General features: G+C 46.9%; 1 protein-coding gene across 8 annotated transcripts in view; it reads right to left on the reverse strand.

Annotated features, from left to right (window-relative positions):
- FAM168A (family with sequence similarity 168 member A) overlaps window positions 1–26,973 on the reverse strand; it is a 147,138-nt gene that overhangs the window by 79,181 nt on the left and 40,984 nt on the right. For all 8 annotated transcript variants that reach the window (XM_021384118.1, XM_021384123.1, XM_021384122.1 and 5 more), the window contains one exon: window positions 13,019–13,106. In XM_021384118.1, the coding sequence (XP_021239793.1) occupies window positions 13,019–13,106 (88 nt within the window). The remainder of the gene's footprint in view (window positions 1–13,018; window positions 13,107–26,973) is intronic.

Consider the following 26,973-nt stretch of genomic DNA (forward strand, 5'->3'; position numbering starts at 1 on the left):
TGGTGGAGATGTGGCACTGAGGGACATGGTCAGTGGGCATGATGTGATGGGTTGGGGTGGACTTGAGGATCTTGGAGGTCTTTTCCAACCTTAATTATTCTATGGTTCTATGACTTGACAGCCCCATCCCTCGTTCTCCATCCAGCACACGTGGCAGACTCTAAATGCATTCATTTCAGCGTTGGGAGCGTGTGAGAAGGACAGAATAAGCAAAATGAGAGACGAGGTGTTGGGTTTTTTAATGTCACCTTCCCCTTCTACACGTCTCACCTGCATTTTGCAGGCAACGATGCAGCAAGCTGCGTAACAGGGACAAATCCCACCTTTAGGATTTGATGTGGGACCGTATGCACAGATCCTCTTCTAGCCACCCCCCAAGCAATTATAGCTAATGAGCAGCACTGAACTTCAAGTGTTTGCTTGAGCACAGAAGCAGAAAAGGATTTAATGGGCTGTACCTTGGTGTTGGGTGCTGGAGGAGAAGACAAACTTCAAACGTATCCACCAAAGGTCAAGTGCCAAACTGAGCTTCCTGTATCAGAAGTGCTGCCCTCCTTTAACTCTCTGAAGCCAACAGAAAAAGATGGAGAAATGCAGAGAATCATCTCCACAGACAAGATCCAACTATGTACTGGTCGTGTAATAGATCTGAGAGTCCCTGACCTGTGATGCCCACAGGTGTGCACCATCCAGCAGTCCTAGATCCTGAGCTGCATCAATGGGCCCAGAGCAAACCATGCCCTATTTAAAGTCTATGTAACCATTGCCATGCCTTCACTTACAAAAAATCACTCCATTCACTCCAAAATCACTGTGATCATTAAATATACTACAATTACCTTCACTGCTATGTGAGGAAAAAATACTAGCAATAGAATGTGACTCTTTGCCCACACCTTCCACATGCAGCAGAAAAGGTCTTCACCTCGATAATTACTTACTAATTTGAAATAAGAAGAAACTGGAGGTAAGCAGAAGTTCAGATGCATACACACCCCCATCTTCCTGAATGAAACAACTCATTGTTAGGCTGCTAAAATCAGTTCTTTCCCATCGGATCTCATTCATGGCTATTATGTGCTTTGCATCTCCTGGGAACGCCACCAAAATCGACAGCTCCTCCTCCCTTGAGATGGACGCTCTTCTCTGCAAAGCATTAGGCTTCCAGTAACGAGAGATGCTAACTTCATTCCTGAGCGTAAACAGATGGCAATAAATCAAGTGGAAGGCTGGAACTGCCCTCGTTTACTCACTCAAGGGACTTAATTTACTGAGCTACAACAGCCTTCACCTGTCATCACTCTAGGGTTTCCCTCTTGCCCTTCCCTTCATAACCCTCACATCCAGTACCTGTTGCCTACATCTCAGTCTTGCAAGAGCTCACCCTATCAATCCAGCTTCTCTGTTATTGGAGGCACTTCTCTCCACTCTCAAGCCAAGATACAAACTTAGGACTTCTGTAGGATCCACACCTGTGAGGTGCCAAGCAGTAGGACTGGCTCCTTTATGCTTTCCTCCAAATCACAGCTGCCCTACACTTACTCCTGTCCTTTCTGTCCTATGAAGGAGGCGAAACATACTTTAAAAATTAACCCATCTCTCCAACAGCACAAGAAAGAGGAATAAAACGCAGAGACAACAAGCTACTCATCATGCCTTGACCTGTGGGAACATTGTAAGCAATGGAACAATCTTCTCCTCAGCCAAACAAAGACTTGTTGGGTACTCTAACCTTGGCAGAGAAAGCCACAATTTCCAAAGACTCTGAACACCTACAGCAGGCAAATACTTGTCCCAAGAGTTCTTTAAACACTTCCAGGGATGGTGACTATCCCACCTCCCTGGCCAGCCTATGCCAATGCCTCAGCACTCATTCTGAGAACAGATTTCTCCTAATACCCAACCTGACCCTCCCCTGGCAGAACGTGAGGCCATCCCCTCTCATCCTATCACTGTTACCCAGGAGCAGAGGCCGACCCCCCCTCGCCACAACCTCCTTCCAGGAGCTGTGGAGCGACGAGGTCTCCCCTGAGCTCCTCTGCTCCACACTGACCCATCCCATCCCCCCAGCCGCTCCCACAGCGCTGTGCTGCAGACCCCTCGCAGCTCCGCTCCCTTCTCTGGACACGCTCCGGGGCCTCCATGTCTTCGTGGCAGTGAGGGCCCAACGCTGAGCTCAGCACGGAGGTGCGGCCCCACCAGTGCCGTGCAGAGGGACGGGCAGCTCCTGCTGCTGCTGCCCGCACTGCTGCTGACACAGCCAGGATGCCGTTGGCCTTCTTGGCCTCCTGGGCACACTGCTGGCTCATGCTCAGCCAAACGTTGACCAGAACCCCCAGGTCCATTTCTTCCACAGTCTTCCAGCCACTGTGCCCCACACCTGTTGCCTGGGGTTGTTGTGACCAAAGTGCAGTACCTGGCACTTGGTCTTATTGAACATCTTCCCACTGGCCTCAGTCCAGCGATCAGCCTGTCCAGATCCCTCTGCAGGGCCTTGCTACCCCCAGGCAGATCAACAGTTCCCCTCGTTACAGTGTCATCTGTAAACGTACTGAAGGTGCACTCAGTGCCCTCATTAGGTCATCAATAAAGATACTGAAGAGGACAGGCAACAGGACAGACTACATCAACACCTTTCCCTCATCCACCAGGCAGCTCACTGGATCATAGAAGGAGACCAGGTTGGTCAAGCAGGACCTGCCATTTGTGAACCCGTGCTGGCTGGGCCTGATCCTCCAGTTGTCCCACACATGCCGTGTGATCGCCCCCGAGATGATCTGCAGTCCTTTCTTCATTTCTTCCACTTGGGGAATGACGGATCCATCTTTACGACGCTTGATACGCTGAGGATGCTGACGATCACATTCATCGTGGGAAGGCCTGGAGAAGGCCGCATGCAGCTTTCCTTCCTGCACAGAGAGAGCGCTCCTCTCCCACAGCAGAAATCTGGGATCAGGGCCGGGGGATGCGGTGCGGGGGGCAGGAGGAAGGGAAGACGCCATCACACTGAGGAGTCTTTCAGGCCCCGTCCATTTGAACAGTGCCAAGCAAGCTCACTGATGCAATATTTTCTTCCTGCGCTCCGAGCCAGGGCTCTGGGATCTCATAAATCATTTCTGGCTGCGGAGGCATTAAAATTCAAGCCCAGTACTGCGTCAGATGAAACGAGGCCGAATGCCAGCGAGAGCACAGAGGGGGAAAGGCAGGCGTACGCACTTGGAAATAAGTGTAGGAACGTGCTTGCATATAAGCAACCCCTGGTTTTGGTTTCAGACGGGGCTAACTAATGCAAAGAGCACAGCGGAACGGCTTAACGAGGCAGAGCTCGAACGCGCTGCTTTGTGAGAGCTGATCCACACGGGATGAAAACCGAGAGGTTTGGTGCAAAGCACAGCAGAGCAACAGACTCGGTGATTTGCAGATCTGGTAGAAACCGGGGAACTCTTTTTGAAGGTTTTAAAGGTTTATAAGACCCCACAGCAGGTCATGGTTCTGTACATACAGATGGATCTCTGCGCGGCGTCGCACGGCATAAAAAAATCATTGTGTGCTGAGAGAGGAGAAAAATTCAATATTTAATCTGTAAACATGCTTGCAGAAGGCAAGCCACTACATTTTCATTTATGACTTTCAATCTACAAAAAAATACAGCAACGAATACTGAAGTGCTTCTCTGCTGCTCCTGACAAAAATAACAAAACCGGAGGTGAGGAGCAAATATTCTGTGTTTGGGGCAGAGCAGAAGGCAGCACCTGAGCTGTGTTACTATGCTTAGAGAAAAGCAAAACGGGGATATGAATTGGAAATGCAAACTCCCCAGGGCGGTGGGCACAGCCCCGAGCTCAAGGAGCATTGGGACACCACTCCGACATAGTGCTGGGGTTCGGGGGTGCGGTGTGGGGCCGGGGTTGGGCACAGTGATCCCTGTGGGTCCCTTCCAGCTCGAGGTTCTACGAAGGGGAGGGAATTCCGTGAAATAACCTCTTTTTAGAGGAGCTTCCCAGCAGGAACTATGTCTGCATTGAGCGATCTTCTCAACTGATCTTCCCAACTGCGTCCAGATGGGGAGTGCTCAGTGCAGGAGAGACATGGAACTGTTGGACCGTGTCCAGAGGAGGGACACAACAATGATCCAGGGATGGAACAGCTCTCCTACGAGGACAGGCCGAGAGAGCTGGGACTGTGCAGCCTGGGCAGGCTCCATGTTGAGCAACAAAGGCACTGGTGCTTCTCTAACAGCACCTCCTGGGAAAGAGCCTTGTGCCACCGGCTTTGGTTTGGCACTGTGGTTCCTTGAAAGCCACGGAAAATTTCCAGGAACAGAATGCAACAGTCATCATCAAGAGAGAGGACAGATTGAGGTGGAAAAAAATAAAAGGATGCAACAGATACACAGTCATAAGGAAGACAGAGCCAACAGTCTATGTGGAAGTAAAGGAAACATGTAGGAAGAGACATTTAAATGGTCTAAAACAATGGAACCACGAGCGAAACAAAGAGGTAGAAAAAGAAGACTGCTTAGAAACAAACTACAGACAACACAAGCCAACAACAAATAGAGTTTCTGTGACATATAAAGACTAAGAATCAGAAAAAAATTGCATTCACTGATTACAATACTCAAGGTACATGTTAAAAGCCCGAACAACTAGTCAGAATTCAGCTACGCATCACATAAGACAGAGCTTTGCCAGAACTCATGCTTAAAAATAAAGCTTTTTTCTTCCTCAAGTGAATGAAGAATTTACGACGGTACGCCAACAGTCTGCAGCAGCAACCAACACAAAAAATGCTCTGTTCACCTTATATTGGCTTTTTTCTTCTCCCCCTTCTACACGCCTGCTTCAGCCCCAGTCATTTAATCTTTTTATTTCTTTTTTTACTGCGAGGAGAAAACAAAATCAATATTGTGGCCGAGCAATGTGGCACAGCACAAAGCCATTCTCCGCGCTATGCGAGCACATAGGATTAGAAGGTGCACAATGGGCTCATTCAGGAAAGCATAACCTGAGGTTTGTTTGCTTTTAGGATCTGGGACTATTCTGTTTTGTCGTGTTTTTTTTTTACAACAGGGGATACTCAAAAGCACATAAATGCTTACACAAAGTCCCAATACAAGACGAGGGGTGAAGGCTGTTCCAGCAAGTTGCTGGGGCCCCCAGCACAAGAAGGACATGGAGCTGTTGGAGCAGGTCCAGAGGACAGCTACCAAGATAATCAGAGGGCTGGAGCACCTCCCCTGTGGGGACAGGATGAGAGAGCTGGGGCTCTACAGCCTGGAGAAGGGAAGGTCCCCGGGAGGACCTTATAGACCTTATAGCGGCCTTCCAGGACCTGGAGGTGCCTACAGGAAAGCTGGGGAGGGACTTTTTATATGGGCAGGTAGTAACAAAACGAGGGGAAATTGCTTTTATCTGGGAGAGAGTAGATTTAGACTAGATATTGGGAAGAAATTCTTAACTGTGAGGGTGGTGAGACACTGGCACTGGTTGCCCAGAGAGGCTGTGGATGGCCCCTCCCTGGAAGCACTCAAGGCCAGGCTGGATGGGGCTGTGAGCAACCTGGGCTGGAGGGAGGTGTCCCTGCCTGCAGCAGGGGGCTGGGACTGGGTGATCCTCAAGGTCCCTCCCAACCCAAACCATTCTATGATTCCATGAAGTTGCTGAGGAGCTCCTGGAGGGCTGATGGTACCTGGAGCACTCTGATTGCTGTTTCCATTTTTTTAAAAGAGGCTCAAGTACACCCTTGGCATGGGAGACAGCTCAACTCTCCATTTCCAGCACTGCAAGGAAAGGAAGAAGCCTTTTTTCCTGGCACACCCAGAGGTGTGGGATGCTACACTCAAACGGTGGGTACTAGCTCCATCACATCACCCAACTGCAGGACCACGGCCAGCGTACCCAAATACAGCGCACAGCCATCATGCATCCTCATAAATGACCCAAATCTGACCAGCAGCGCCCTGCTCCTTTCTCCCCCAGATGGGGAAACTTGTACCTCCCTCTGGCGTATTTGGCTCTTTATGATTTCAAGAACTCCATAAGTTACTGCCACGAATTCGCCACCGTGAGCAGCGACGCAGAGCTGAAAATCAGGTTCCAGTGCTGAGAAATGCAGCACGTTGCTTGGTCGTGTTACTGTACAGAAACGACGCATTTGCACATAAAATAACGGGAGCCAACACGAGTCAGAGCTCATTCCTCTCCCAGTCAAGTACCATTTCCCTGCCTGCTCTACACACCCCAATTAATAAACATGAAGAAACGCCAGAGGAAAAATATTCACTGTACCCACTTCATCCATCTTTAATCACCCTGAAATCAATCCAACATCCTTTAAAATTGCTGTTTTATAGAACCAGTAAGCAGCGGATCACCTCGTTAAATCCAGAGATGGCATTTCCCTGTGAATGGAAGAGGAAGGCATGCGTGCAGATCGTGTGCCTTCCTCTTCAGATAAGCACTGAAGCTTCACATAAGCACTGAAGCTGTCTCACCTTCCTCATAGCTCCCCAAAAACCTGCTAACTTATGCCACTAGGGAAGAAAAAGTCAAGTTTACCCTCTTCACGCTCAGTAGTTCTGATAGAAGTTGGTTTTCTTGGCCAAAGAACCTATCTGTTGTCAAAGGCACCGCCTTCTCAGGGAATAATACAGGAATGTTTTTATTTTATGTTAATAAGATAGGCTAAAAGGAAGTGTAGAATTGTCTTTGTCCCACAAAGAGCATGCAAAGGAGGATGAAAGGCCGACTGTGGAAATCCTCTCAGAACATCCTTCCGTCTCAGACAAACTGTGAGGCTACTGGCTTTCAATTTACCAATAAATTAAACGAAGAGCAAAGCTGAGAGTGTAAATCGGGTCAGCTCTGCTCCGTGCAGCCAATGTCCAACACAAATGACACCAATTAGGATAAAAACACCAGCAACAGCCTGGAACAGGGCGGGCCTTAAGGTCCCTTCCAACCCAACCTTTCAACCCAACCTTTATGGAGGAAAATAAATCTCATTGGGCTGGAGTGTTTTGATTCCTGTCTTCTCCCAACAGCTCAGCTCTCATCAATGGAAAAAGATTTCTGTCCACGCGATTTCGGCTTTGGGCTTCTGCCGGTTCCCAATGACATGAGCATCAGCTCACACAGGCCAGTGGGGATCCCCCCAAATGACTCCAGGAGTTCAGACAAATAAGGAAAACGTCAGACTGATGCCTGTCCACCAACACAGTATAGAGACCCCCAGAGCTGTCTGCCTACCAGCTGCAGGTGTTCACTATCGCAAAATCTTATCATGATAACCACGAGTACACATTATGCTGTAAATCAAAATTATGCTATTGTCGTATATTTCTTTCAGCGCACTCAAAAATCCCACGGAGGGACTGCTACTTGGGGAAGCAGGAAAATCAATTAAATGGGGAAGCAAATGAAGCCTGACCTTGTAGACAGCATAAAAATGGCGACAGTGACAGCAGGAGATGTGAATACAAATGATAAAGTGCACAGGACACGTCCTCAGGTCACCAGAAATAAGACTTAAGCTGACTTTTAAACTGACTTTCATGCCTTAAACTGAAGAAGCGGCCATCAGTGCTTCAGGGGGAACATCTACAAAACACACTGGATTTCATAGCAAGATCACAGATGAATTGCAAATGTGATTCTCGGTGAATTGTGTGCAGGACAAAACTTGCTGAGCAGCTGCCCTGGCATCTCAGCTTCGCTTTCAAGTCATTTATGCTGACTTTTCTGCAGAGACAAGTATGGACACAAAATAATGAAAAAAAAGCATTTTCTCAAGGCAGTAGGGGCTCCCCCCTTTAATTTTGACTTTTCTCTCTACCCAACTGGATGCTCATGCCTCGTCCCTTACACAAAAAGTCCGTGTGAAATACCTGCACCTATCATCCAGTGAAACTGGGGAACCACTGGGGCTGCTTGTGGCTAGTGAATTACCACCAGGACAAATGCGTTCGGTTCTATGATTCTATAATTCTATGATTCAGAACTTTGAGATGCACATTTTTACTTATCAAAATCAGAGGATCTGGCCATTTGAACACTGCCACCCCGCCAAACCTTCCTGATGCATTGGACTCAATGATCCTTACGGGTCACTTCCAACTCAGGATATCCTATGATTCTATGTGCTCACATTCACACTCCCTGACCTCCCCTTATGGTTTGTTGGCTCCTGAAAGAAACAGAAGATGTGTCTGCCTTGCCTCACCCAGGGTGAGGTGGGACTCTCCAGCCTGAGGCTCTCACTTTCTGCCATTGCCACACATCCCCAGCTCTTCCCAGAGTGAGTGGGGAGAGCTGGGAAGAGCAGTGCCCAACGCTGCTGCCCCAGTGGCCAAGCATCCCTGATCTGGTGGACATAAATACCCTGCAGAGACCAGCATGGGCTGCAGGGATTGACAGAGAGCTGGAAACTTCAGAAGACGTGGCCAGCAGCAGGCAAGGTTCCCACGTTTTGCAGTGGGATTGTTGAGTCTACAGAGATACTGTGCTCCATGTGCAATCACTTCTGAACACAGGTTTGCCATTCCCTTCCCACTCAAGAAGCAGACATGTATATTTGTCCAGATAAAACCTCTTTAAAATAAAGGTTGTGGTTTTGGAAGACATACAGTAAATAATTCTGACGTAAATCCCAGGGATGGGCCTCATGACCAAACACAGCTCTAAGCATCTCCAACAGAATCAACCAGCAGTGCCCCTTCCAACATAAGAGAGAAAGAAGAGCTTCTAAGACATAACACACATCTCATTAAACCAACCCTAGGGGAGATGCTCCTTCCTTGCCATTACCATGAAAGCATCACAGGGGATCACATCTCCACACTGCACCTCAAACTGGGCAGAAAAACGTGGAACTTAGGCGACAAGGAGAGATCACAGGCCAAGGTGTGTGAGCAGCACATCCTAAGGCAGCAGCACAGCAAGGAGTTTGGGATCATATCATGGATTCTTGTCTGAGAGCAGGCAGAGGGCTGGATGACAACCGTATGGAAGAGTCCAGCCAGTAACGTGTGGACAAACAAGGAGCAGGACGGAATACACCCACGTGAGTGATTTTCTGAATGGAGAGGCTGAGAAACCAGAAAAACCAAGGCTGTCCTGTTTGTTTTAAAATGTCAAATAACAGTTCGAAGAACTTCCAAAATTCCTGTTATTTTTCCATTTCCTTCAGTCATTGAGGAAGAAAAAAGCAGAAAGACTGCTTGACGGCACACGGAGCCTGAAGAGGGATGTTTGTCCAAAAAAAGAACCCACAGATTTCCATCAGCAGAATCTCCACGATGCACCACACATGCTGGATAGCAGCTCTGGCAGCTCCTGGCAGCAGGAAAGAGTCATGCACAGCAGCCACGCAACACAAACCCTCAGAGATTTACTCACCAGCTTCACATCCCTGAGCTTGTGGACTTTATTATCAGCTCTTATTTAGCAATAGCTGCAATGAACACCAGGCCAGTCTACCAAAGGCTCATGAAGCACGGCATCTTATCAGCGTATTAATCAGGTTCTGATGGGGAAAATGATCATGGTGTAAGCTACAATGCTTTTATGGTTTCACGCTTGAAGCTACAGAAGAGACTGATTCTTCATCCCTGATTCCCCTCCAGCAGGCTCATCCATTTGGCACAGGACTGGCAAGCACTGAGGACACACAGCCTGCCCAAAAACTGACCCAAGGCTGGCAAGCACTGAGGGAACACAACCTGTCCAAAAACTGACCCAAGATTGGTGAGCACTGAGGACACACAACCTGTACAAAAACTGATCTAAAACTGGTGAGCACTGAAGGCAAATAACCTGCCCAAAAGTTGACCCAAGGCTGGTGAGCGCTGAGGACACACAACCTGCCCAGAAGTTGACCCAAGACTGGTTGAAAAAGTTGACCAACTACAGAAAGAGCAGAGCTACCCATCACCAGGGCACACAGTCTTGCTGAAGTTAAAGGAAGCTGCTGGGCTGATGTGTATTTTAAGGACTTGCTCATGTCCCTTTGCAAAATACTCAGAGTTAACCGCAGACAGAAGTGGTGTGCATGGAAAGACGAAGGACAACACGTCCAAGGAGAATCAGGCATTTCAACAGCTTACACTTGGGACAGGAAAATGCATTCTACAAATAAAAAAAAAGCAAAAGAGAGTCCTTAACTGTATTTTTTAAAGTTAACCTCAATTAAAAGAACAGTTGACAGTAAGATCCAAATTAATTACGTTCCATTTAAATATTCAAACAGTTTGCCACAGATGTTCTAAAATAAGTCATATTTTCAAACAGGCAGCTGGAGTTGGACCTGCTGGAGCACGCAGCCAATAGTGTTCTGCCCATTTCTCCTATTAATTTAACACTTCCGAGCACTTCAATGAACGCTTCTACTTTCAAACTTTAGTGTATGCTGTCTTCACCCTGATTGTCATTTCCAGTAAAAATCCACCTAATTCTGATGGCACTTTAATAATCATTTATGAAACAAAGCTGTCCAGGATGTAAATAAAAGTATGTACTCCAAGTACCAAGCATGTGCCAAGGATTTCCCATTCTCCCTAACCAACAAGCAGCCAATCCAGTACAAAAGTTTTGCTTATCTCAACGTGACCATTTCTCACCAACCCACCAAGTACAGATAATAACGAAGAGTGAGAACGAAATGGAAACAGAATTAGAACTCACCATTTAAACCAAAAGCAATCAATTGGTCACAAACCCCAAAGCTGTAATGAGCTCCTGGGGCCACGGAAGGGCTTTGCACAAGCGCTGTGGGGCAATGTCCCACTCAGACCCACCACGCCATTTCAAAACAATCTGAGAAAGAAACACCTGCCAGCTCTTTAACTTCACGCTTCTCCTGTGAAAAGTCCATTTTCTTTGTCAATACGCATTTAAATATCCTCCAGAATAGCCTGTGGCTGCATAATAAATTGATCAATAGCTGAACAATGCAAGTAAAAGCATTGCAAATTAAGTCCAAGGGTAGAAATCAGCCTTATATAGGCAGAATCTGGCATTTCTGAAGTCAGAGATACATCAGTTTGCTGTTAATAACTGGTCAAACTGCCCTAGAGAGTTGCCTGTCTTTGATATGTAAAGGAAAGAATGTTATTTTTCCCCTTTTTTGCAGTGTAACTTCAGTTTTCCCACCAAATATTTGACAAATTCATATTTAAAAGACATTCTGGAATACTACTTGCCTAGCAAAGAAACAGCTCTTTGTTTAAACAAAGAAAACGGGAAACCCAAGCACAAACGTGACCCAGTTATTGCTTCATTGTCCTGTACCCATGCAGCCACTTGAATCTTCCTTTTTTTGAGTTCCCACAGACATTCCCAAGGGCCTTACAACATTTCCTCAAGTTCCATCTCTTCCAACTTTTTGGCCTTAGGTCACATCGCACATCTACCACTCACTTCTCTCCATGTGCCATGAACTCTGGAAGATGAATGGCTGAAGTCCCCTGATTTGGGATGAAATCAGCCCCACTAGGATGCCTACCAGAGCTGGAACAACCTGCACAAGTTAGACAATGGCTTTAAACATTGGAATGCACAGTATAATCTTCATGGTGATTGAGCAGCAGGTTATTTTAGATGATAATTTCCTACTAATGTCACCATTTGACTTATTCAGAATGTGGTTCGTTTAAAGTGGAAATCACCCTCTAAATTTCTCCCTCCGGAAAAATCAAGGTACGAGGTAAGAACTGAATATCTGCACCTCGGTATTTAAATAAAATTGTCCTACAAAGTGCCAGGGAGGCAGCTTCTAAAACATCCATGGCTGTTGGAAAGCAGATATAGAAAATCTACATTCAATGTGCATCAACGTGGAGCTTCGAACACATGCAAAGAAAGCAAAGTGGGAGAGAAGTAGGCTCTTGTCAAAACCATCCACACAGCACAAAGCACAAAATTGCTGCTCTCTCCAGTGCACTTTGGAACTCATTCTCCCACCCAAGCACTGCTGGAAGCTGCACTCCTCTCTCTATGTGATATTTCTGATTATTCACAGAGAATTTTTCCCAAAGCCTCTCAAGCTTTGACTGTAAGACCAAAGTTTCCCCGAGTGAAGTATCTCCAACTAAGCAGCATGCATAAATTTGACTGGGGAAAAAAGAAATGGTGGATCAAAATGGGGCAAAACCTCTTTGAGGAACTCTCTGTACTGGAGTTATCGGCCGGGACTCCTCCAGCATCACAGCAGGACTGATCCGCTGCCAGAGAGAGCAGAGCCAGCGAGAGCATCGTGCAGATGAAACAGTGCAGAGTATTGGATGAGAATATCTGATGCTCATTTCCATGTGCTGTTGACCACTTCTTGCCACAAAGCAGTCTCACACATTAGGCTGAAAGTCAACTCGTACAGCCGGACAAGTGAATGCAAAGTATGAACGCAACGTGGCACTTAATACCTAATTAATAGCTAATTACACTCAACAAAATGTTAGAAGGAAGAGCATGCCAAGGTAGATGGCAGAGGGGCTTACACCATTAGAACACATGCCGGGGAAATAACGTCCAGGGAAGAACACAAATGCCCAAAATGAGGGTTTTTTTTTTCCCAAAGCACAACCCCTCTCTCCGCTCAGTTCTTTCTGCATCACTACGCATTAGCTCCCTGCTAGTTACGTAATTATGGTAAGCATATTTCAATGCCTTTTTCAAGCATTGAAGATGACACTTCCAGACAACTGAGTTCTAAACACGGGCTTCAAACAGACACGGGCCTCAATGTTCAACGTAGGATTCACTCAACCAAAGCATCATTTGAAAACAAAACAATCAGTCAACAGTGCAGATCAAATCACCGCCTACGATAACAACGGCGCGTTCCCCAAATAACTGGCTCCACCGCGGGTGGAATTAGGGTCCAATTTCTCCTCACTAACCTCACTGCTGAGTCCCTGATGCAAACCACTTCTCCCTTAATTAAGGGATTCACCGCTCATTAACGATGGCCTGCTCCTGCCACCAAGCAGGGACGTCCTCAGAGCCGCCGAGCGCAGACCTACCTGTGTACGCCATGTTCTTCGGGTTTCCATAGGGAGCCCCAGGCTGAACGGGGCTGTAAACGGGGTTCATGGTGGAAGATCAGGAACTCTGCAGACAAAAGGAAAGGAGAGGTGAGACAGCTGCCTGCACTGGGCTCCCACTCAGAGGTCCGTAGTGGTGCTACGTGCTAGGATTACCACGTTATAATTCAGGACACAGTGAGCTGTGAAAAAAAAAAAAAGATTTACAGCTTGATGTTACAACTCGATATAGTGTATTTCATCATTCAAGTTTTTAATCTCTCCATTATTTCCTCTAACTTCTTCGCCGTTGCACAGACCTCCTATAAATACACCCACAACAGATTAATTCCACGTATTCCCTGCCTTCAGGGGCCTCGGGATTCATGACCCAGCATCTACCGTGCAGTGGACAAAGAAGAAAAACCAGAAATCGAGCAGAGGAATTTGCCCCTTCAGCAGAGCTGATGTTTCTGGGGTGACTAAGAGAACAAGGAAGGAGGACCGACCTTCCAGAGACGAGCTGACAAAAGACCTGATGAAACGGAGAGCAACTCAAGATGACTCCAGCAACTTCATGCCCAAGCCCTGGGTGCTGCACAAGCATTTGCAGGGCACCTGGTGGCTGCTTGGGGCGGTCATGGACAAGGCAAGGTGGGTGAAATTGGCTGATCTCCAACAGCAGCACCCGCTGTCTTCTGTTGAGTTTTATTTACAGGAAAACAAGTAACTTGGGAATTCGTGTCTACCAGTTGTCAGTTAAGCAACTGCTCAGTTAATTATCTTAATGAAGCACATTCTCAATTCTGATTAATAGGAAAATCAGTCATTAAGCTTTATTAGGCAACACATTTGTCTCTGCAGCTAGCTAGTGACAGTTTCAAATACGAACCCCAACGATCCTTCTCCAAAATGTGAGGTTTAGGAATGTATTATTTTACAGCCCATAAATACAGCCGTTCTTTCCAAACAAGGCTCTCGTGATGGATGCACAATTTGTTAGCTCATTAACTCCTTCCGCTGTACCTCAGGACGGTAAACAAGTCAAATGTTAAATGCTAGGAACAACTGACTCAACAACAATTACCGCTTAATTAATTAGCCTCCCCTCCACCCCCAAATTAGCAGAGAATGAGCAACTCTCAAAGCAAAGGCAATGATGGCTGTAAGGCACGTTGCAGGAACTGACACTGGAGGGATTTCTGAGCGAGCACAAGGGCTCCATGGGATGGCCATGGTGTTGGCCATGGGATGTCAGCATGGGGCTTCCAGGCACTGTTCACTGGGCACCACAATATCAGGACTATCAGAGAGTGTCCAAAGGAGGGCAATGGAGATGGGGAAGGGTCTGGAAGGTAAAAGGTGCGAGGAGTGGCTGGGGAGGGCCCAGAAGTGCCACCACAGCTCAATGTACAAGGAGCTGCACCCACTGCAGCCAAAAACACCTCCTTTTTACCCAAATGCCTTGCTCATGCCTTCTTCAATGACTTTTTTCTTTCAGTTCACATCCATCATGCCCCTGCAGTGGAGGTTTCACATGGGAACAAGGCAAGAGGGCACTTCAAATGGCCATAAACCCTTCTGACACAAAGCAGCACTCTAACAATCCCAAAACCTGTGTGCAATCAGAGGCAATCAGGAGATCACAGAATTCGTGCTGAGGCTCCTACAGCCACGCTCTGTGCTTTGAGGGTTCCCATTGGATGAGATTTGGTTTGGGTTTTGGTCATCCAGACTGGATGTCCCACCTGGTGCATGGTTTGAAGGAGCCCACCGGACCAGCACTGGTTTTGACCACTGTGGCCCATGAGAGGTTGAAGGACACGGGGTGGGCAATCAGAGTGGAGCTGCTGAAAGAAATCTGGTCCACATACATCGGAACCACTTTGTGCACAGAAATAATGGCACGGATGGTGGGAGCCACCTCCCCAGCATGGAGAGGAAGAGGTTGGTGCTCCCTCCCCACTTGGTATGCGCAGCATTACCTCCAGCCAGCATGGAAGAGTCAATGCATTTCAGATGGATGATTTTCTTTCTTTTTAGCATCTCATCTTAAAGCACATTTAGATGAGCTTCCAATACATTCTGCAAGACAATACCATTCAAAACCCCATTTTCAATTCATTACAGGCTCTGCATTGTAGCATTTGAAAATTAACACTGAAATGGGAATAAAACAGGATTAGCAAAATTAAACCTCCCTCATCACAATGACTTGCAGCACTTGCTCATGGCCATGAATGCACAACAAAAAGACTAACAGAAATGAATCATAAATAGACAACTGCAAGTATGGCTGTGCTGCACGGAGATCCCACCACTCCCTAATCCCCACCACAGCGATGCTCTGCTGCCTGGAAGCTGCTGAGACCCCACTCAGAGCTGAAGGAGTTGAAATGCCATGGGAAAGGGCTGTGAGCAAACAGTCTTGGGATACTTTCTGACTGTAAACAGGTGACACTTCCAATTATTTTATCCTTCCTATGCGCCACTGGTTTCCTGAAGTTGGTTTGCTTTGTGCCTCTGGAAAAGGTCTGTGTGGGACCACCTTCATCGTCTCCCAAAGCACTCAAAGTCTTGAGTCTTCCAACACTGATCACGATCAACAATTTTACACATAAACAAATTTTAATGCAAATATTTCTATGTGCACATTGGTGGAAGTGGCATCTACCACCCCAGTACACAGATCTGAAGGCATTTTCCACTTCTCCCATACATAAAATCATCAAAACACTGAGGCTGGAGAAGACCTCCAAGATCCCCAAGCCCAACCCCAACCCAACCCTACCAACCATGTCCCTCAGTGCCACATCTCCATGGTTCTGGAACACCTCCAGGGACAGGGATCCCAACACCTCCTTGGAAGTGGAGGAGAGACAACGCTGAAGGAGATGGGAGAAATTCTAAAAGGAAAGCACAAATCCAGCGTGCAAGCTTCAGGGAGGTGACAAAGTTATCTTTCACGTTCTTTGCAGACTAAGTGAAGAAGATTTTACAAACACAGCGTTACTTAGAAATAAATATATTTTACAGTATTCTTAAAAGAGGGAGACTGACTGTGACAGGCGCATCTTTCACGTCCTCAGGAAATTGAATCGTAGATTGAATCATAAATTTAGACACAACTGCAATGAAAAGAGTAAACAACTCGAAGGTGAGCTGCTGTGGATGAGGCACACCGCTCCATCTCGCTCCATGTCAGCCCTTGTGCTGTCCCTTTCAGCCTTGCGTGACACTGAGGCTGTAATCTGCCATCGGGATGTGGTCAGTGGGCATGGTGGGGGTGGGCTGGGGTGAGACGTGGGCATCTGAGAGTTCTTCCCCAGCCTTAATGATTCCGCAGTCTTTTTTGAAGTCAGAACATAAGTGCTTCTTGCTCTTATGTTTTTCTTTTCAAATAGGGTGGCATATTCTCCATGTACGTACCAAAAATTATTTATTTCTCGCCAGCCAGCGTGGAACCAAACATTAGAGGCTGCGAACAAAGAGAAACCCAGAAGAGATATTTCCTTCTTGATCTGCACATCAATGTTTAAAAGTCATTTTACACCAGTCGCATGTTAATTGTATTCAGCCCAAACCTCTTTGAACACAAAAAGCTCTCCTGACCTTACATTGCATTCTCATTCCAATAATTTTCCGACAATTTTTCAGTTAAGCCATTTGAAGTTTGACCCTCACTTGGGATCTGCCAAACAGTAATTCAATTAACTTTCTATCCGTGTTCTGAAGGGTAATGCACGCGAGCTACAGGGCAATGTCCCAGCTTTCCACACAACGTTTTCACAACCAATACCTCCTGCCTACACCACAACAAAAAAATTGATAGAATCACAGCATGGTGGGGTTGGAAGGGTCCTTAAAGCTCCATCCATGGCCTTGGGCACCTCTAGGGATGGGCACCCACAGCTCTGGGCAAAGTAGACTTCTCTGGGGGAAGTAGACTGCACACATCTCAAGCAGAGCAAAATATTTAACCTGTCACAGATCTTACAGAAGAATCTGGTCAAAACTGACAACGTTTGGCTTCATGTTTTATTAACAGAATAAAACATAATTAAAAAAAAATAATTGATTTAGATAGGCAAACCAAATGAAGGCCAGGCTCCAGAAGAAGTTCAACACTTCATTTAGCTATGAATTATTAACGCTAAGTTTTGGTTGTACAACGCAAGGTCTGCTTCTATCTCTTTAACTACACCTCAGCTGTACCTTGACCTTGAATCATCGACCCTGGAGGTGTTCAAGGAACGTTTAGACATCGTGTTGAGGGTCATGGGCTGGTGAGAACTATTGGTGATAGGTGGATGGTTGGACTGGATGATCTTGTAGGTCTCTTCCAACCTTGGTGATTCTATGATTCTATGATTTATGACATTTATACTATGTAGGGTACCCCTCCATGCCCATTCTTTCCCTGCTTCTCTCGTCCTTTTTCATTAATGCCAACTGAATAATCAGAGAAATTCTCAGCTCTGTTCCAGTCTCGCTGCACCAGGATGACTGCAAGGTCCATCCCACCCCATCCAGTACCACTACCTGCACAATGCTGCTCCCTGAATGCATGGAGCACTGCCATCCTCACCCTCAAAGCATTCCACCAATACGTCCATTCATTTGAAAATCTGGTCCACATTGCCATCATTATTTACAAAAGGCCCAAGAAGTGGTAGCCAGCCACAAGAGCCAGGCACAAAGCTTTCCTTCCGTCCAGTCTTCACCTTCCCATTGCTGAAGTTTATGATCGACTTAAAAGCCAGAGGATCTAAATAACTTCATCATTCAGTTATGCTAAATAGGATAAAAAAAATAGAATAAAAGAACCCCCTGTCCTGGGCCAGAGCTTCTACAAATACCCTTTGGCCTTTGAACATGAAACCAGTTCCATGCAACAAAACTTCAGCAATTAGAAAAAAAAAAAACGATTCTAATACAAAGTGATGCTATATTAATCTGTATTCAGAGAGCAAAATGTCTGCATGCAGATGAACCAGCATTACAAATTCTTTGCTTGATAGCTACAAGATAGATGGGTTTCCCCAACAGGTAACCAATAAATAAAAGTATTATAAATAATATCTAACGTATCTCCCTGTGTGTCCAACACCAATTCCCTGCAGTTCTCAAAGGCATTCACTGATATATTCCTATTAATTCCTTCAACTTGAGACCTTGCTGACTTTTCCTTTTGAAGCAAACCCTGCTGTACTGCTGCATGTAGTGCTCCCATCCTGCCCTCCAACTGAGCCATGTCCTCCTCTGGTGATTATCTCAATTCTTTTATCTGAACAGCCTGACTTCGTTGTGTTTTGCTAAGGAGATGTCCCAGGATACACAGTTGGAAGCCTCTCTGATTATTCCTCTGTGCAAACAACGGCTTGGGAGATTTGGGTTGGCCATTAGGAAAGCCATGGGGAGGGTGCTGCAGTGTGGGACCGGGTGACCCATGGACCGCAGAATCATAGAATCATTAATGTTGGAAAAGACCGCTAGGATCCCCCCAAGTCCAACCCCAGCCCACCCCACCATGCCCACTGACCGTGTCCCTCAGTGCCACATCCCCACGGTTCTGAACACCTCCAGGGACAGTGATCTCCCCACTCCCTGGGCAGCCTGTGCCAGTGCATCACAACTCTTTAGAGAAGGAATTTTCCTTGATACCCAGATGTGCCAGCGGTTTCAGCACCGGTCAAAGCAATGCCATGGCTGAGATCAGGCTGGTTGGCTCCCAGGGTCTGCTCCGATCGGCGCTTCCAGGCCTTGATCTGCAGCTCACATTAGTTTGTGCTGTAAGTACCTATTTCTCACATCTCCCTCTCCCTCCACAGTCTTAAGCTTCTCGATTTCTGCTATAATCCCAGAACCACAGACTGGTTCAGGTTGGAAGGGCCCTCAAAGCCCCCTAGCCCCAACCCCTCCATGAGCAGAGACATCTCCCATAGCCCAGTGCCCACAGCCCCATCTGTGGCCTTGGGCACTGCCCTGGATGGGCACTTGGCCTTGTGGAATCTCATTAGGTTCTTGTGTGCCCGCTTTTCAAGTGTGTCCAGGTCCCTTGGGATGGAGTCCCTCCCTTCTGTCCCACCAACTGCATCAGTCAACTCATCAGTAAACTGCTGAGGGTGTGCTCCATCCTTCTGTATTTATCATTAATAAAGACATTAAGGAGATATTAAAGATACCATTTGCTTTCCAAAGAGTTTTCCTCCTGGCTCAGGTTGGAAGTCTCCTTGATACCTTCTTGGTACCTCCAGGCTGGACGTGGCTCTGGGCAGCCTGGTCTGGTGGTTGGTGACCCTGCACTCAGCAGGGGGGTTGAAACTCAATGATCTTTGGAGTCCTTTTCAACCCAGGCCATTCTATGATTCTATGATTCTATGACACCTGGCTGGATACCAGAAGCCCTGGGGGGGCAGCGGGGCTCAGGCTGCTGTTCCCAGTTCTCCATTCATTTCTATTTATCCCGGAGCACATCCATAAAACGTAAGATTTCAAGATGCCTCACCCACCAGATCATGACAATTTTCTTTACCTCGTCAGCCGTGATGCCAAACAGGCACTAAACAGCACCCGACGTTTTTGGTTAACTTAGCACAGTTTGACCTACTGTAAAATTACTGAAACTTCAGTTCAAAAATTTCCCTGGATTATAAACATCTTTCGTAAATCATCGTGATAACTTTCAACCTGTCACTGTAAAAAAAAAGCAAAATATTCTCTGTTATCTTTCTTATCCGAGGGTCCTCGAGCTGCTCCAGACCTTGCTCAGCCAACCACTGCTCTCCCACCAAGAGACGTGACAATTTAGGAGCTAGACATAAAACCAGCCACAAAAATAATATTCATAAAATACAATTTATGCACTAATAAAAACAAGCTTCCCCTCTTCCGAGCTTTTTTTAAGTATTAAGCAATCCATCAACCCTACAGCTTCTCTCTGCGGCGGCTGAGAAACCTGAAGGAGAGCAGTGGGTGACAACGCTCACGGTAACGCAGACTCAGAGATCTCCAGAGCTGAAGCCTTGCTACCCCCATGTATTGGTTTTAATACTGAAGAAACAAGTACTTGAGCATTTGTGGAGATGCAGACCCCCATCTCAAAGGGATTAAAGCAGAAAATGGGTCGGGGTTAGGTAGAGAAGGACCGCGTTGGACAGAGCCCACTCCCACTGGTAGAGTTGAGCACGTGGTTGCTCGTGGATGGCACATCCAAATCACAGCGATGAGCCACCTCTTGGTTTTAGCCCAGCCCACTGCATTGTGTTTTCTCTTCCAAAAGGTCAAACTAAACGGTATGAACCAACTTCAGAACTACCCCACAAAAAAAAAAAAAAAAACCCCCCCCCCCAAAAAAAAAACCAGAAGAAATCACATTATCCTCAAAGACACGTTTTAATTTACGTTTTGCTCCAGAATTTCCAACCACTACTGCTAATTGCTTTCCTTCCAGTTCTACAATTACTCCCCTCAGTGCGGGAGAACCACTTTCCAGCCATATCCTGAATACTGAAAACATCTTCCCACGCACTGCAATGGGATAATGATCTAAATTTGTGTCTGAGTGGAGGACAAAGTTGACGCACCAGAAATACAATACTCCTGGAATTAAATCAGACCAAAGCTGAGAGGGCGTCTTAATAATACACAAAACAGAACCCTCCCAGCTTTACCAGGTCAGCACTCAAACCCTGCAGGTTTCCACCCTGTGATTAACAGCTTCCAGCCACAACAGTTCCTCAGTGCCCTCCAAGGTCCTCTCCCATGTCCCCAGTCCTTTCTTTTCTGGTCCAGACTGAAATACCAGCAGCACCTGGGCAACGCGCTCTGCCAAAGAGGTACCACGTGAAAAATAAGCAAAAGAACCCCATTGGGTTTCTCATGTAAAAGAGCCCAAGTTAAGAAAATCCGATATTTACAACATTCATTGGCAGAATGTGGGCAGGTGTCTTAGTGTCTACAGGTCAACTGGTCCAAAATGAGAAAAGAAGAATCACAGAACCATAGAATGTTTTGGGTTGGAAGGGACCCTTAAGATTATCTAGTTCCAGCCCCCTGCTATGGGCAGGGACACCTCCCTCTAGACCAGGGATGTGAAGCAGTTGTTTTTCAATTCTTATTACAAGCCATCAACACGCAGGTGATTCAAGTTGGAAATACGAGGTAAACTAGTTTATATAAATGCTAAATGCTTATTTAATCACTTCCAGCTCCCTCGCCCACAGAAGGCTTTGGCTGACGTGCAGAAGGGGCTCAATGCTGTAGTAAAAACCTAAATATCTAACAGTCATCTGCTTACAGCTTCAGGTTTCTTTGGCAGCTCTAAGCAAGCCTTCGGCTCTACCATGGAATCATTAAGGTTGGAAAAGACTTCTAAGTCCATCGAGTCCAACCGTCAACCCATCAACCATGCATCCATGGGAAGGTGCTGCCAAAGCACCTGGTGCAAGAGCACAGAACCATCTTAAGAGAAGGAAACATCAGATGAGTGTGATCCTGAAAGCTTTAAATGAAGGCTACGTATGCTCACAAAGCTGTACTCGAACACAAGTCCAGTGCTCAGTGTGAGAGTTACCAGGGTTAGGGGTAGGCACTATGCAAGACTGAGCTCTGCGAGTCTACGACATGCTTCTAAACACATGCAATATGCAGAATTCACATTTTCCTTTCATAATCATTGTAAAACCCAGGGATCTTTTCAGCCTGCAGTGCTCCCATTCACCCAAACAGCCCTCCAGGCTCCTGGGAGCGCTCCCAGCAGACACAAAGGGAGGAATGAAAGGGCACAGCAAGTCAACAATGAACACTCCTCACAGGTTTCTGGATTTTCCTTCCCAAAATAAAGAGTTTGGGAAGGCTTCAATGAAGTCTGAAGGAGCTCACAGCTGGCAGTTGGTATCAGCACTCTCAGCTGAAAAGAAAAAATCCCAATTTGGCGTGGCCTGACTCCTTTTTGGGGGGATAAGCAGGTTTGGGGCTGAATGGCACCACATGAACAAACAGCAGTGCAACCACTAAGTTCTTCTTAAAATATCAGTGCATGCTCACATTAAAAAATAACCAAATATTCCTCTACAGTCTCTCAAAAATGTTAGAAAGGAAACGCTGACTCTTTGGCTGCCATCCCAAAGCAGCCCAGCAAATATTCCTCTTCAAATGAGAACATTTCCATGCACCTCAGTTGGGTTTCTCCCCCACGTGTGGAACCATCCAGACAACCACGGCTCCAGGATCCGTGAGTGGGGAAAAGAAAATAAGACCACAACCTCAGTGTCTGGATTAACAAAGGACTGGAGATGCTCCCACAAACCCAACGGGACAACGCGCTCGGTCTCAGAGTGAAGTGCAAGCAGTGACATGTGGGATAGAATTCACACTAAAAAAGTCAAGGGCCTCACTTGGCAATGGATATTGTGCAACATGCAGCAATGACACTGCTGTTTGAATTCCCAAATCTGTCCTTCCTGTGTTAACCCCTATCACAAGAGATCAACTTTGTAATTTAACTGATTCAGCAAGTTCGTTTTTAAAATAATAATCCACAGATTATCCCAAATTTTCCCCATGGCCTCATCTGAACACTGCTCACAGCGAAGACTCCAAGTGTCCGCTCTGCACAGATCCTACACAAACCCAAATACAGACGAATATCCCTTATTTATGGATTTTTTTTTTGGGGGGGGGATGGGAAATAAGGTCCTTAATTTGCAACCGATCTCTGACACATGTATTTTCACGCTGATAGAAACATCTCTGTGCATAACAGCCCTTGTGCCATCGTTCTTCATAACAGTTCAATCCATGCCTTAAATCAACCCCATCAATCACCCAACAGGTGCGTTCCACCTACTCAGGAGATTCCCATTCTCCCAGTTTTCCTCTAACAGTGCCCAATTTGATGTTACCTGGGCTGGAAAACACACCCTGGCAGAGAACTGCATTTTTTAATTTTTATTTTTTTTTTTAGATTCAATCTACAATCAGCTTTTAATGAACTCACAGCTTTGTCTTTACACGCCCAATAAATGATCGCAATGTCCCGGCACAGCGGTTCTTGAAATAGTGGGTGGAGCGTGCTACACTTTTCTTAAAAAATCTGATTTCTGGATTCAGTTTTAACAGCTTCCAGCAGTGAGGATGATAAACAGAGTGAACAAGGAGCTGCGGTGTGGGAAATATTGGGACTTTAGAAAAATCCCATAGCAAGAAGTGCACATCCTCTCCGGGACAGGGAGAGGGACATGGTCAGGGGGCACAGTGGGGATGGGTTGGGGTTGGACTTAGGGATCTTGGAGGTCTTCTCCAACCTTGATGATTCCATGACTCTGTGAGGTGCTCAGTGCACGGTGCAGAGCACCAGGCAGGACCCGGGAGATCCTCGGGCCAATTGCCAGGCAACACAGGGAACAATGTCTGTGATGGAAAGAGGAGGAGGGCAAACAGAGAGAGCAAGCATGACCTCTGCAATGTGTAGAGCCTGGGAACGTGTCCTTCGTGAAGAGCAGCATTACACAGTGAGATGCTTCTCTAAGGTCCTCCCTTTCTTTCCTTCCTTCCATCCTTCTTTCTTTCCTTCTTTCCTTCTTTCCTTCCTTCCATCCTTCTTTCTTTCCTTCTTTCCTTCCTTCTTTCTTTTTCTTTCTTTCCTTCCTTTTTTCCTTCCTTCCTTCTTTCTTTCTTCCTTCTTTCCTTCCTTCTTTCTTTCCTTCCTTCTTTCCTTCTTTTCTTCATTCTTTCTTTCCTTCCTTCTTTTCTTCCTTCCTTCTCTCCTTCCTTCTTTCCTTCAGTCATTCTTTCCTCCCTTCCTTCTCTCCTTCCTTCTTTCCTTTATTCATCCTTTATTCATCCCTTCCCTCTTTCCTTCCTTCTTTCCTTCTTTCCTTCCTTCCTTCCTTCTTTCCTTCCTTTTTCTCCCCAAACAGATCTCTAACAATGGTCCCCCTATCAGCATCCTGCAAAACTCTCAAATTGCCAAGGGAGGTGTTCAGCATGAGCAGCTTCCAATCACATTACAAAGCGCCCAATTTAGAAACAACAGCATCAGACTTTGCCTTCCAATGTGGCTGAAGGCGACATAAAGGTAATTAGAAAGCTTCTGAGGGGTGGCACTTCCATTGCACCCCTAGGCAACCTGTTTGCCACAGGCAATAAGCTGAGTGTGCACACGGAGCATTGAAGCGCTATGCAGGGGAAGCACTGCTGGTTTCCAAATGAACATGACACTGTGCTGAGAGCATAAAGGGAGGGTCAGGTTGGATATTACAGAAATTTCCTTCTGGAAAAATGGTCAGGCACTGGCACAGGCTGCCCAGGGAGTGGGGGGGTCACCGTCCCTGGGGGTGTTCCAGAACCGTGGGGATGTGGCACTGAGGGACGTGGTCAGTGGGCATGGTGGGGCTGGGTTGGGCTTGGGCTTGGGGATCTGAGAGGTCTTTTTTAACCTTAATGATTCTATGATTCTATAAAGAATCACAGGTATTTTTGTAGGGGCATGAGAAGGGCATTTTCCACACCTGCACCTCAGTGGATTTTCAGCTGATGCAAAATGCTGAAAGAGAAAAGAAGGTGTAAAACAGAAGAGGAGGAATGGCATTTTTTTGAAGGATTACACTCTGCAGAGAGGTAAAATCTCCTGTCGTTTTCATAGGAGAATGGGAAATCACGGCAGAGGCCAAACATCTTTGCATGCCACCAGACCCTGCTTCCTTCCAGCAGCGAGACCTCACAGTTATCTGCTGACCTGGACCTGTAATCTCCTCCTGGGCTGTGCTCAGCACACTCAGCCTCCTGCTTTGCATTCACCACTGGCATCTGGTTTTGAAAGCCTTCTGCTGAGAGGGAGACAGAAAATTGAGCACAGGAGAGAACGGCTGGGGCTGTGCTGCCAGTTGCTGGCATACAGAGCAGTGAGCAAAAATACCCACTGCACTCTGCACTAACTGCTCAAACCTGAGGTGACCTGCTTGTCCATGCCCCATGTCCGATGTACATCCTGATATAGGTTGGAGACTTTGGAGAATCATAGGATCACACAGGTTGGAAAAGATCTTCAAGACCATCAAGCCCAACCACCAACCTGACCTGCCCAGTGCCATCACTACACCATGTCCCTCAGCACCACATCCACACATCATGGGCAGATAGCAACAGGACAAGGGGGAATGGTTTGAAACTAAAAGAGGGGAGATTTAGGTCAGATGTGACGAGGAAATTCTTTACTCAGAGGGCAGTGAGGCCCTGGCACTGCTGCCCAGAGCTGTGGGTGCCCTATCCCTGGAGGTGGCCAAGGCCACGGATGGGGCTGTGGGCACCTCGTGTCCTTGTCCATGGAGTGCTGGTGTTGGGTGGCCTTTAAGGTCCCTTCCAACCCAAACCAGCCTGGGATTCAATGATCTCTGAAATACCTCCAGGGGTGACACACAATCATGGAATTCAGGCTGGAAAGGACCTTCACAAGGTCAGTCTTCACACGGATCTCCACAACCTCCATGCAGACCTGTCCATGAAAACTCCTGGAGGATTTGGGTTAATCAGAAGCTTACCAATGTGGTTCAGGAACTGGGACTAATTTCCTTATGCCACGGTCCTTTTAACGTGAAAACAATCAATACATTAAGGGTAGAGATCTCTGTGAAGCACACGCACTACCCTGGAGCTACAGATGTGATGGAGCCAACACTGCACTCCACAGCTCAGTTGAGAGAAAGCGATGCTAGATGTGTTCGGTGAGGCCCTCAAGCCTCTAAAAACCTACTGAGCCTCTTAAATCAGTTCAGCAAGGAAGCCTACAGGAGAGCCTCCCTGCAAGGGAACACAACTGCCCGCCTCGCAGCTCGCCCACGCTCGCTGCCAGAGCTGTCAGGTCCCATGCTGCTCCCTGAACCAAGCGAGCTGAGCATGAATCATGATGGATCGGGGTTTCAGAACAAAGGATCATTTCTCCAGCTCTCCTGGCTGGCAGGACCAGCAGCACCTCGCTAAGTGCAGGTATTTCACCACTCCCAGGCAATTACAGGCTTGGATTCAGTAGGAGGACAACAAGAAGTGCTATTTCTCCGATATACATCACGCCCCATAACCAGTGTGGCTTTTAGGCTGTCTCCTGAAATAAACTACGCCATTACGAGCCGTCAGGTTTCAGTAATTTTCCAGGCTCAGTAATTGCTTTTGGAGAGTTTTGCTACGAGCAAACTTTATGTGGATCTGATGCTGTGAACAATAACTTCTTACTAAGCTGTGGACTTGCGCTGGTTATTAAACGAGGCACAAAATGGAAACTGCACTCATTTGGGTTTTCATTGGCAGAGCGCATCTCCCAGCTCTTGGAGCAAGGAGACAGCAAGGGAAGAACGCTCACCTTCCCCATCTGACACAGGGTTTTATGGATATATGGCCTTCAGATGTCTCAAGGGTTACAATCTGCCTGCCACTGGGGCACCCCAATGCCTGTGAGAACAGCACTCACTTAAGGGCAAGGATGGGCACCTGTTCCAGACCTACAGCCAGAAGGATGGGCAGATGCCTGCAAAGGGAGCAACTCCTTTCCAACAAACAGATTGCGTCATGCAAGAGCATTTTCGCAGCGATTTACAACACAAGTTTCGTACACAGTACAAAAGGGCATTCGCTAAAAACGGCCACAACACTACCCCAAAGTGAATTTTCACTTTTTAGGCACTTTTGCTCCATTAGAACTTCACATCCACGAAGGTCAGGTTGGATGGAGCCCTGGGCAATCTGATCTGGGGGCTGGCAACCAGCACACGGAAGGGGGTTGGAAGTGGATGGGCTTTAAAGCCCCTTCCAACCCAACCATCCTACAATTCTGTATGTCTACAATCCTACGAGTCTGTGATTCTATGATTCCATGAAGACAGGGTGTATGCAGCTGCCAGCATCTCTGCAACAGGGAAGGGAAGGGAAGGGAAGGGAAGGGAAGGGAAGGGAAGGGAAGG

Source organism: Numida meleagris, chromosome 1 (assembly GCF_002078875.1).
Source record: "Numida meleagris isolate 19003 breed g44 Domestic line chromosome 1, NumMel1.0, whole genome shotgun sequence".
NCBI classification, from domain to species: Eukaryota; Metazoa; Chordata; class Aves; order Galliformes; family Numididae; genus Numida; species Numida meleagris.